This window comes from Ostrea edulis, chromosome 9 (assembly GCF_947568905.1).
Source record: "Ostrea edulis chromosome 9, xbOstEdul1.1, whole genome shotgun sequence".
Taxonomy (NCBI): domain Eukaryota; kingdom Metazoa; phylum Mollusca; class Bivalvia; order Ostreida; family Ostreidae; genus Ostrea; species Ostrea edulis.
Window position 1 is genome coordinate 67,738,110 of NC_079172.1, and position 12,428 is coordinate 67,750,537.

General features: G+C 34.1%; 1 protein-coding gene across 2 annotated transcripts in view; it reads right to left on the reverse strand.

The window, feature by feature from the left end:
- Nucleotides 1-10,225, reverse strand: part of LOC125657868 (cadherin-23-like) — a 36,332-nt gene extending 26,107 nt beyond the window's left edge. Inside the window, exon 1 of one of the 2 annotated variants that reach the window (XM_048888731.2) lies at nt 10,038-10,225. In XM_048888731.2, the coding sequence (XP_048744688.2) occupies nt 10,038-10,107 (70 nt within the window). In that variant the 5' untranslated portion in view covers nt 10,108-10,225. The remainder of the gene's footprint in view (nt 1-10,037) is intronic. The other variant, XM_048888730.2, reaches the window with a different exon arrangement.
- Nucleotides 10,226-12,428: the final 2,203 nt, after the last annotated feature.

Genomic DNA, 12,428 nt, shown 5'->3' on the forward strand with positions numbered 1-12,428 from the left:
TTAAAATTTCAATCTTTAACAATTATATTCAAAAAAGCAAGATTTTACCCAAAAATTACAGTCAAGGAAAGAATATATTCTGCTGTAAAAAAAATTAATCGAACATTTCCAGGTTGAAATTTGAGATATGAAACTTATTTTTACTGTATGTTACATAAAATGGACATTTTCTTAAATTTCCAGTTTTTAGCGATTTTCATGAAAAAACACATCCTTTTACCCCAAAATTCCAATTTTCCCATGGAAATACAAAAGCCGATTTTTAATATGTTGTTTGCATGTGTTTTCTTGCATGAATAATCAAAATTTCATTTCTGTTGCAATTAGTTTGAGGTTTTGCTCATTTTTGAGCTAGATTGACTAGACTATATCTAATAGTATAAGATAAATGTTCTTGTGTGAAATGATGACATGTTATCTGGATCCATTGGACAGGTTTCATCTTGTATAAAGTTTTGATTAGAAGAGAACAAATTGTCAGAAACGTCCTTAATCCTATCCTGTATTATAATGCATTATTCATTTTAATTGATCTACATGTACAATGTATTAAAAACTACCTTCTCTAGCCATGTTATATTCACTGATTCATCTGTTGACCAAATCTAAGAGAGTCCACAGTCATTCAGTGTAGATTTGATGAGATTACATCAAGAGTAGTCATGTTGCTTTAGAGCGTGAAATACCTTCCATGATAAGTTATCATCTTGTGAAACATTTAATTTACACCAAGAGTTTATCATTCGTACTTTTATATTAACTGCGATAGGGTATCTACCTAGTTCGCCATCCATCATAAGATTTGGTGTAGATGATTTTAGAAAAATTTGCAAAATTTTAAATGAAATTTTTCAATTAATGGGTATTGTTTGTAAGCCTATATTTCACATCCATACAAAAACAAGCTTGACAATCTAATCAAACATATTTAATCTGCAATCAATACAAAGGTTGTGCTTTCTATATTTTGGCACCATACATAGCTTTTGTTGCTTTTTGAAATAACTTTGATATTTGAGCTAAATGAACCCTTTGTACAAAATAGCACACCAAGGTATTTAGAATTGTCTACAATTTCTAAAAATTCACCACCAAGCGTAAACCGGTCGTCTGTATTAAAAGTCTTTTTTTTTTAAATACAACCTTAATTTTGTTGATATTAAACTTTGAATGCCAACGTTTGCGATAATCTTTTAAATCTTCAAGTTGGTATTGTAAGATTGTATCGTCAGCATATAGTCAAAGATGAAGCAACTGAAGATACAGAACAAACTCTTTTTCTACTTTTGTAGAAATAAACATGATAAACCTTTTACTTGATTGGAATAAATAAAGTTTTCAAGACGATTTAGATATATCGCAAATAGAAATGGGGATAGATATTCCCCTTGTCTGACCCCCATCGTATAGGGGAATGATATAACTCTTGACTTAATGTTATTGTACAGTTGTGTTCTCACATTGAAACATTTTGTCATCTATAGTACTCAGTAATATTTTGTTGCAAAGTCCTAGACACCAGACAGTCAAATGCCTTTTCAAAAACAATACAAGCACACTACCACGTGTTTCTGTGATATTTTGACATTTCAATCAATATGTATAAGGTAAATATATGATCTATGGTAGAGTATGTTTTCCTAAATCCAGCGAGCGCTTGATTTTCTAGAATAAGTTGAGCCGTATTTGGATATTGATTTAGCCTATTGTTCAAGATTGAGGTGAAAAGTTTACACAAACAGTTGATGAAACTAACAGGTCTATCATTTTTGGGTTCTCTGTTATCGCCTTTGTTTTTATACATTGGAATAATATTACCAACTGTCCATTGGGAAGGTATGATCCCTGAATTAAAAATTTTATTGAGCAATATGACCTAAAGATTGACATAACATTTCCAGTGGATGTTATGTGTTCATGAACAATTCCGTCATAACCACAAGATTTATTATTTTTCAAATATCTAATACATTTTGTAACTTCTTCAAGCGTAATTGGTTGATTAATGCTCTTGTTAAATCTTAAGTTTGACAATTTCCAATTCTCCTTCAGACATTTCATCACAGTCATCGATTAATTCTGTGTTACAGCATTCTTTATAAAATATGATTTGATTTTTTCCCCCATTTTATTCAGGTATAAAATATCATAGAATGTCATGATTGTAAATTTAAAATAACAAATTGAAACCTGGCATAATCTATAGCGCTATGCTATAAATCAACATTACAACACTTATTAATAAATCCAGAGTTTAAAATTCCAATCTTCTTTTGGGTTGTAAGATTTTAAATATTGTAATTTCTTTTTCATATCTCCTCTATGACTACTTTGAGCAGCTTTTAATTTTCGTTGATGCAATCTTTCTTTCTCATGTAGATCTTGTTTTAAAATGACACCACCAAATTGTTTGAACAATCTTATGTGAACTACGGATATGCAACCGGCCAAACTAATTAAAATCCACCCGTAACGTCAATATTTTGTTCGAGCACTCCATTATTTTTCAGGAATGAAGCATTCGGAAAGTATTTCAACCTTTATATGTAAAAATGCTTCCAACGTAGAAAAAAGACATAATTTAAACAAAATTAATAAATGCACAAATTTTAGTTTTTATTTGCGGTTACATTTACAGTGACATGTAGTTGATCCTCAGATTTGACAGATCCGCGACCTTTGTTATTGTATCAGTGTCACTCTCGTTGTGTCCTTGGGGAATTTCACTCAGATTCCATTTTTGTGTCGTAGCTTTGCGTTTAAAATTCATAACTGTAATTACACCCCATTTCTTTTTCTCATTTAACACAATTTTTTTCCCTTCTATTTTTATTTTCATACAACTCTCACGCAACCACCTATATTACAAATATTATCTTTTATACTTATATGTATGTGTATGCTGATCTATAGCTCTGATTATGTGTATGTTGTTCACCTTATATTTCATTATGTATAAATTTGTATATCTGATGTGCCAGATGGCACAAAGAAATAAACTGAACTGAACTGAAAATTGCGGGTAGAATTCGATCTATGACCAGTCACGTTTGAAATTACCTTCTCGTCTACACCAGCATGATAAAGTCGGGTACCTGCTGACGCCCGTAATGAGTGGTTTGTTCTATCTCCATGTAAACCTCCTTGTTTGCAAAGATCGGACACTATATTGGCACGCTTATGCCTGCCGAGGGGTTACGTAGAATATCATTGGTTTTCGGTTCGTTTAGAAAGTGGATGGAGATCAAAAGTGTCATAGTTTTACATCGACGCACATATTTTTCATAATATATAACGATACATCTTTAAAGTAGTTCCTAGTTTTCATATGCTTTTTGGAAACTTTTCCAAGTTTGAGTCCTCATTGATTATTTTTAGATGTATCCACCGTATATCTAAGAAATTCCCCATGTTCATTCTCACACTCAGCTAGTTGAAAACGGCCCCCTCTTCGCACATTCCGATACTCCAGCCCATCATGTAATGCAAAATATAGTCCTTTCAGGTACAATGTTGTATACAGAAACTTTTGAGGCGTGTCTCCACCTAGGACACCGCTGGACCACAAAATGTTTTCTTCATCCTCCGTCATTGACATCGCATGCCAATATTATCCTTTGCCTTTGTTTCATTACATTGTCCAAAATGTTTCTAATTTGCAAACACTCATCAACTAATAACTTGTAGCTATGCCCTAGGGTTTCTATATGTCAGCTTGGGTCATGTCTTGGGCAAATCTTTATTGGTTCTGACAACAACAGCCACTGCTCCTCTGTCACAACCAATAAAGATTTGCCAGTAGCTACACATTTCAATGGCAATAATCACCAATGGGGGGACATGGCAGTAGTGGTTATTGACCATGATCAAAGGTGGTCAGATACCGAGAGAAAACAGAAGAAAAATTCTGGATGCACAGGTTGAAGTCGAACCGCTGTATCAACAAATCTACTGATTTCACCAGGATGATCGTATCCTGTTTAACGTCCCTCTCGAGAATTTTTCACTCATATGGAGACGTCACCATGACCGGGGAAGGGCTTCAAATTTAGGCCTTTGCTTGGCGCTTACGGCAATTGAGCAGTGAGGGTTCTTTAGCGTGCCACACCTAATGTGACACGGGGCATCCGTTTTTAAGGTAATCTCCGAGGACCCATGACATTCACACCTGATGCCGAGCGCTTGGCGATGGAACTGTCATTGCCTGTTTTAACGACTTAAGTCTGTCGCGACAGGGATTCGAACCCTGGCCTCCCGCATGCAGGGCGAACGCTCTAACTCTAACCTCTAGGCCACCGCGGCGGTCACCAGGAAGAATATATGGCTAAACCCTTACTAGTACAGGGGCTTCTTCTAGACCTACTTGTCTGATCATGTCCCTAACATTAGTACTACGTCCATTTTTAAAACATTTTTGCAAATCTCTGTTCACAGAATCACCCCCCCCCCCCCCCCCCCTTTCACCGATTTTTATATTGATGCTTTCTTGGATGACATTTGTATTGCGTTTAAGAGAATGACAACACACTACCATCCCACATACAAACTCTGTCGACCACGAAGATCCAACTCTTTATACAGCAAATATCCATTACATTTTGGTCAACCAGAATAGCGTTCATTTACCCTGTTGTCCGGAATTACAAGTAGTTGAAAATTTGCTACAGGGATACAATGCTAAAAGCTAATATATTCTTATTGTGTACTACTTGCACTCGATTGACACCTGTGACCCAGATTGTTCTAGAGTTCGATGTTTACTTCTTTAGTGACGTAATGGTTACAGCATTGTCTTTCAATATTGTCCTAGAAAATTCATTCTTATCATAAATACATTGTAAATTTTTATGATAAAAAGCTCTGGTTAGACAAGCACTTTAGGCATTTGGATTATATTATAACTGGGAACTAGGATTTTGGAATTAACTACATACTATATTGTATGTGTAGATTCAGCTCCTCACGGACTTATTCACCTATTGTAGATACTGGTTACCTGACCTAGTACCTCCACTCTATTTCCTGAAGCTATATACTCTAAGGAATATTGAGGCAAAGGCCATAGTCAAGGCCCTTACCCAATTTTTTTTTTTTTTTTTTTTTTTTTAGTTTTTTTTAGTTTTTTTAGTTTTTAGTTTTGTAGGAATCCTAAGCCTATTCAGTCAGACCAAGGTTCAAATTTTATGTCAGAGTTGTTTCAACAGGTCATGCATGAGTTAGGTGTTAGGCAGTATAAGTCTACTGCTTAGCATCCCAGGTCTCAGGGGGACGCTTGAACATTGCCATCATTGAAACCCTTAAACCTATGAGAAGACATATCGTTATCTGTATGATAAAGACTGGGATGAAGGGGTTGACCTTGTTTTATTTGCTGCACGAGAAGCAGTTCTGGAGTCTCTAGGATTCGGTCCCTTTTAATTAGTATTTGGCAATACAGTTAAGAGGTCCTTTGAAATTGCTGAACGAAAAACTAGTGTTCTAAATCTTTTAGACAATGTATCTAATTTCAAGAAAGACTCCATAATGCTTGTAAATTGGCACAAGAAAATCTCTCAAGTTTTCGAGCCAAAACATGAAAGTTTGGTATGACATAGATGCTAGGAATAGATTTTTAAACCAGGTGATAAAGTTCTTGTTTTTTTAGAATAGCAGTACTTAAGAACACAAGTGCAGTACATGCTGGACAATGACATTATCGAACCAATTAAAAGTGACTGGAGCTCACTTTGAATTCTCGTACCGAAATCTGATGGTACCTACCGGTTATATTGACTTAAGAAAAGTGAATTCTGTCATGAAAACAGACTCTTATCCGATTCTTAGAATTGATAGCTGTATTGACAAGACGAAAATGCGAAATTTGTTAGTAAATTTGATCTGTTGAAGGGTTACTGGCAAGTGCCAGTGACCAAAAGAGCCAAAGAAATATCTGCATTTGTGACTCCCGATGACCTATTTCAATACAGTGATGTCGTTTGGTATGAATAATGCTCCAGAGACCTTTCAGAAGATAATTCATTCCCTTCTTTATGACCTTGAAGGATGTGAAGCCTACATTGATAATGTTATCATCTACAGCAACACATGGGAGGAACATTTATAAATCATGAGTGAGTTTTTCGACATGCTGGCAAAGGCAAACTTAACAGTGAACCTTGCAAAGAGTAACCTTTGTCATGTTACTGTTGAGTATTTAGATCATAAATTAGGTCAGGGTTATGTTACACATATTATGGCTGAAGTGAAAGTTATTGCACAGTTCCCAATTCCTGCAAACAAGAAAGACTTAATGAGATTTTGGGCATGACCGGTTTTTACAGAAAATTTTGTCCAAATGTTTCTTCAACAGTTGATCCACTTACCAAATTTGCTAAAGAGGGCTAGATTTGTATGGACAAAGGACTGCGACGAATCATTTTGTAAAATTATATCTGTTCTCATGAGTAGCCCGGTTCTTTCAGCTCCTGATTTTTCTAAGTAATTCAAGTAGATGCAAGTGATGTAGGAATCGGTGCTGCTTTGTTTCAAGAACACAGTGACAATGTAGATAGAGTGTTTCTTATTCTTCAAAGAAACTTTTCAAATGTCAACAGAATTACTCAACCATTGAAAACTAATGTGTTGCTTTGTTCTTAGCTTTACAACATTTTGATGTTTATTTTAATGTTTATTTTGATGTTTATTTTAATGTTACTGGGCATCCAATTCTTGTTTTACGGATCACAACCCTCTCACTTCTTTGCATAAAATGTCAAAAAAGAATTTTTAAAAACCTTCAAAAGATAGAGTTTATTATTGCAAGAGTATGACATTGATATCAAAGGCAAAGGCAATGTTATAACAGAAGCCTTATCAAGAGTGTTATGAGTATGTTTTGTTGTTACTTTGATGGATGCATACCTATACACATGTGTATACGTGTATTAGAGAATTTCAGTTTTCATTGTCATTCATACTTTGGAAGGGGGTGTTGTGTACTACTTGCACTCGACTGACACCTGTGACCTAGATTGTTCTAAATTTCGATGTTTACTTCTTCAGTAGAAAGATTACGTAATTGTTGCATCATTGTCTTTCAACATTGTACTGAAAATCCATTTTTATTATAGATACACTGTAAATTTTTATGATAAAAAAGCTCTGGTTAGACAAGCACTTTAGGCATTTGGATTATTTTATAACTGGGAACTAGGATTTTAGAATCATCTATTTTGTGTGTGTAGATTCACCTCGGCAAAGACTTATTCACCTATTGTAAATTAGTACTTTGCTATTGTTACAATTTTCTTTCAATAATTGTAAATAAATCTTATTAATTGTTTAATTGTCTCTGCTAGTAAATTCTGCTGCTTTAAGGGTAAGCTTGTTCTGTGCATAGCTAGTTCTTTTTAAATAGGGACAGGCAGGCAACTGACAAATAAGTTAATGTTACAGGGGTTTCAACATCACAGTTAGCATTTTGCTAATTTTGTGGTCGTTATAACGATCTACTTTACCAATACAACCTGTCTTTGGCTCAAATGCTGTCTGGCATGTTTCATACCAATTGAGGCCGTTCTTTACACACTGATTCGTGTTCACCCTACTCTTAATTTTATATTCTTTATATGAGATCGGTCACTGTTCGTTATCTTCATCTTTTCATAGTACCGAAGATAGAAACTATGAGGTAGATGCTTGTATGTAAAACTTATACGGTACCAATTTTGATGCACCAGATGCGCATTTCGACAAATGTCTCTTCAGTGATGCTCAACCGAAATGTTTGAAATCCGAAATAACAATGAAGTTTTAGAGCTATTTAAGGGAAAAACAGTGTGCCAAAAAAAAGTGGAGTCAAATTCGTCTAAGGATAAGAGCTATGCGTGAGGGAGATAATCCTTAATTTTGAAATGAATTTCTAAATTTTGTAACAGCAATTAATTATACATCCGTATTTTCAAGCTAGTAACTGTATAAATTTTATCATAGCGACCTGTCAAAAAATGAATGCATCTCTTTTATAAATAAATCATTTAGCAACTGATTGCAACTGGAAAGAAATAATTATTTCTTTTCAAAATAATGGTTATTCCAAACATTTTCAAGTAATTCTGGTTCCGTAGGGACCCAGGTTTGAATAGGTCCTCAATACCCCCTGCTTGTCGTCAGAGGCTACTAAATGGGGCGGTCCTTCGGATGAGACCGTAAAATCCAAGGTCCCTTGTCATAGCAGCTGTGACACGATAAAGATCCCCATCTGCCCCAAAGGTCGTAGGCGCCGATTCATATGATTGAAAAATTCTCCTGCAGGACGTTAAATAATTCACATTCACAACCAACCAATTGTGATATAAATTAATATCTTCGAACACATGATTATACATATACAACGATTGTGTGTACAGTGTATCTAATATTTTTAACCAATATTTCAAAATTATTTTCTTTTCTTACAGGTAATCCTCCCTATTCTTATAATGCAATACTGTTTTGGGGACTACAGCACTTGGCATAAGTATTTCTCATTAAAAAGATTACCACTATATATTTCATACAAAACCATATATTTTCAAACAATTGTCCTAAATTAATTTTTTGATCAATTTTGACGAAATAAAAAGTACTGATCTCGGACGTATTCACCGTAGCATTTTTAATTTCAGAATAATTATATCATAATCCATTGTAAAGATATGGCAATTTTGATACGAAGTTTAATTTGAGGGTACTTTTTTAAAAATTGGTTTTTGTACACATATATAACAAGTCATATATAATTATCATTATGTGCGTGGAGAGAAACAGTGAGAAAGAGAGAAAAAGAGAGAGAGAGAGAGAGAGAGAGAGAGAGGCATGTTTTAATAAGTAAATAGTAAGTTCCATCTGTTCCATTGAGTATCAATTTTTTTTCTTTTCAACATTCTTGTATGCGACATATTTGTGTGTTTCATAAAATAATCTCATTTGTGATATTGCAGCGGGCAAGTGTAAAGGTTTCTTAGTGCATCTTGCAGTATAGACATAATACTTCAGGAATAAAATGATAATGTTTTGTATATCACTATTGTTTTCAATACAAGCTAAAATAAAGGATTTCTTTGTAATTGTTATCTGTTTGAATTCTAATTTGAGAGTACTTATTCTTTGAATAAGTATGCGTAATTTGGGAATAAAAAAATCAACATAATGAATAAAATAGTATCTCTCTGCATTATTTCATCGCAATTTTTTTTTCTAAATGATGACAGTTACCGCTGATATCTCTAAACCAAATGATGTATATTTCATCTAAATAGAGGGAAAATTTACTCGAAGGGAAAATTTTGAAAATATATGGTTTGGTATATATATATATATATATATATATATATATCGGAAATTTTCTTTGAGAAAATACTTATGGCCAAGTATTTTTGATACGCATAATTCTTTTACAAAATTCCAAATGTACTTTTTTGGTATGATATATATAGTGGAAATTTTCTTTGAGAAAATACTTATGGCCAAGTATTTTTGATGCGCATAATTCTTTTACAAAATTCCAAATGTACTTTTTCTGTAAAAACCCTGACTTCACAGCAAAAATTCAAAACGCTGCTTACTAATGTATCAAATACGTGCAATTTAATTTCGATATTCAGCGTGTTTTCATTACACAGTTTCACTGTATGAAACATGGTTTCCCTGTCTGTGATGTTAAGATGTTTTGAGTTCTACTCAATTTTCCTTTATAAAAAGATTAAATCCTAATTAACAAAAACTATCCGCGTGGATCATCAATGTGAATACCATTATAGGATTGATGCCTGTCCTGTATTGCGTTTCCACTTCCAGCAAGTAACACAGTGTCATCAGCATAAAGGAACAAAAATAATGACTTTTTTTCGATTCAAAAATTGTCTAGCATATTTTCAATCAAATAGTTTTCAAAAGCATTTTCCTATATAGAAAATATATTTTTTTTTAACGGAGAAGGGGTAGATATCCCGCGATTTTCGACATACCAATATACTGAAACAGCCGCCGTAAAAAGAGGAGCCAGCAATAAAGCTTACCTATATGTTTGACATCCCACATTATACATGTAAACTGGAATAAAATAAGAATAACACGTACACTCTCCATTTCCACAAGTGAATTCGAGTAATATTATAAATTTTGCGTTCAAAACATTCTTCAATCAGAAAGCACATGATTCGCTGCTCGCGATGGATAACTTTTTATAGAGTTTTAACGCTATTGACATCTTTTTCTTCGAGTCACAAAATAAACCCATTGAATAATGAAAAGCATTTGTTCTTTTTTTCCCCAATTTATCAAAAGATGAATCGTGTGAACTCAGACAGTAATAATTTGAGTAAACTTTGGTATAGATAGTTCGTAATGCTCTCTACCAATGATATTCTTACGGGATGTTCCATTGCATTCGACGATTTGATTAAACACAGCCGGTATGTATATTCAGATATCCGGAATGTAGACCAAAGATCGAGGAATTCATTTTAAAGAATCTGGTATATTTTGTACAACACGATTTATTGCCATGATTTAAATGTTTTGGTGCATGTATTATAAGATTGTATTGTTATTTTAGGAATGAAAGCAGTTTCTACTCAAGCGAAGCCGTCCCAACACAACCACAAAGCCCTATTTCTCACATAACCCCATGGGCCTTGGTTTGATCAAATATGAGTTTATGCTACATCGTAATGTTTGCATATTGATATGACTAATTATGACTTCTTTAGCTATTTATTCCCGTGTAGAATTCTGATACACTATTGGCCTTAGCTTACCTCCAGCGACCATGATTCAAACAGACTTAAATTTGCACTACCTGAAAATGACTGCATACTAATAATGGCACAATTGCTCTCGGGAAGACTTTATTAAATCCTCCTCTACACCGGTATATTTCCCTGTAAAACTTGGGATCTCTATCGTGGCCCTGCTCTACTTCCTGGTGACATGGTTTGATGAAACTTGAATCTGCACTATCCGAGGATGCTCGAAAATTAATATAACTAACCCTGGCCTCGCTGTTCTTGAGACGATGATTTTAAAAAGTGTTTCCTATATATCTGTATATTTTTATGTAACGCTTAAAACATCGTATCAGGAAAAGCTCGCATTAGTTTCATATTTTCTAACCCAGTGGTTCTTGAAAGGAAGATTTCTAAATGGCCCACCCTATTTACATTTTGTTAAAACGGTGACAGAGTCCAGGGGGATTAAGGGGAGCGTGTTCATTAAAAAAAAAATCATATTTAACTCGCCAGAACATTACGAAGTAATTGTCTGAAACTCTCCATTCCTGAAAAATAATTGAGCGCTATTACAATAGAATGACGTCACATGTTAATTTTAATCCGTGAATCGTTTAGTTGGAAATTTTATAAAGATGCTGCTTAGCTATCGCCATTTAAGGATTCATCGCATGTTTCCAAAGTACCAGTTTTGAAAATGATATGCATTGTGTCTTTTTTATGCTTATAGTAATTAATTATAATAGTTAGTCCGCCGAAATTTTGCGATAGTTAACATCATCATGAAAGATACACTTACACTGCATGTTTTATGATTAACCATTCAATAAAGATAGGAAGAATAATTTTGTAAGGTACAATTCAATGTACAGTTTAAAAACTATTTCACAGTTTTGTATTATGAGAAACATTTAAACATGATATATAACGATGGGTGATTGAAATTGATATTCGCGAGTGTCATTGAATCCGAGCGATTAAAAGAAAATATATATAGTGTAGTTTGTTTTTAACGTATTTTCATTGAAATATCAAATGGTCTAGAGACATAATCTTTACTTCAACTTACTGTTTTCTCAATTTGAAAATTATTATGTGTCATACACATTGGATTAGAACACCCCCCCCACCCCCCTCCCCGAGATAAATTTAATCATACAAGTGGAACAAGGTTTAATAACACAGTTCACAGAATTTACTTAAATCTGCAATTTATGAACAGCATCAACATTACTGATATTGGTGTGTAGTGCTATTGTCCCTGCATAGCAGGTCTGTGCTGACTAAATCAAGCATAAATAAGTCGATTAAACAGATTTCTATCGTCAGTATACTTTTTACAAGGAAAAAAGAAATTATTAAAATCTTCATTTTTACCACAACAAAAAGCACTATGTGAAGTGTCACGTTTGTGTCAATCATGATTGAGTGAACAGTTATGCCTTAGTTTAGTGTGAACCGGGTGTGTTTATGAAACACCGACGCCCCCATGGCAGCAGAAAGTGCAAAAACATGCCCCCTAACGCCCCCCCCACCCCACCCCCCAACCCCACGGATGAGGGGACACATAGTAATTCTAGATTACATATTGGAACAAAAAACTGATCTTTGTTTCGAGTGTTGTACTTAATATATATTTTCATAATTTAGGAGAACTATATTGCGTAAATATTCAAGTAC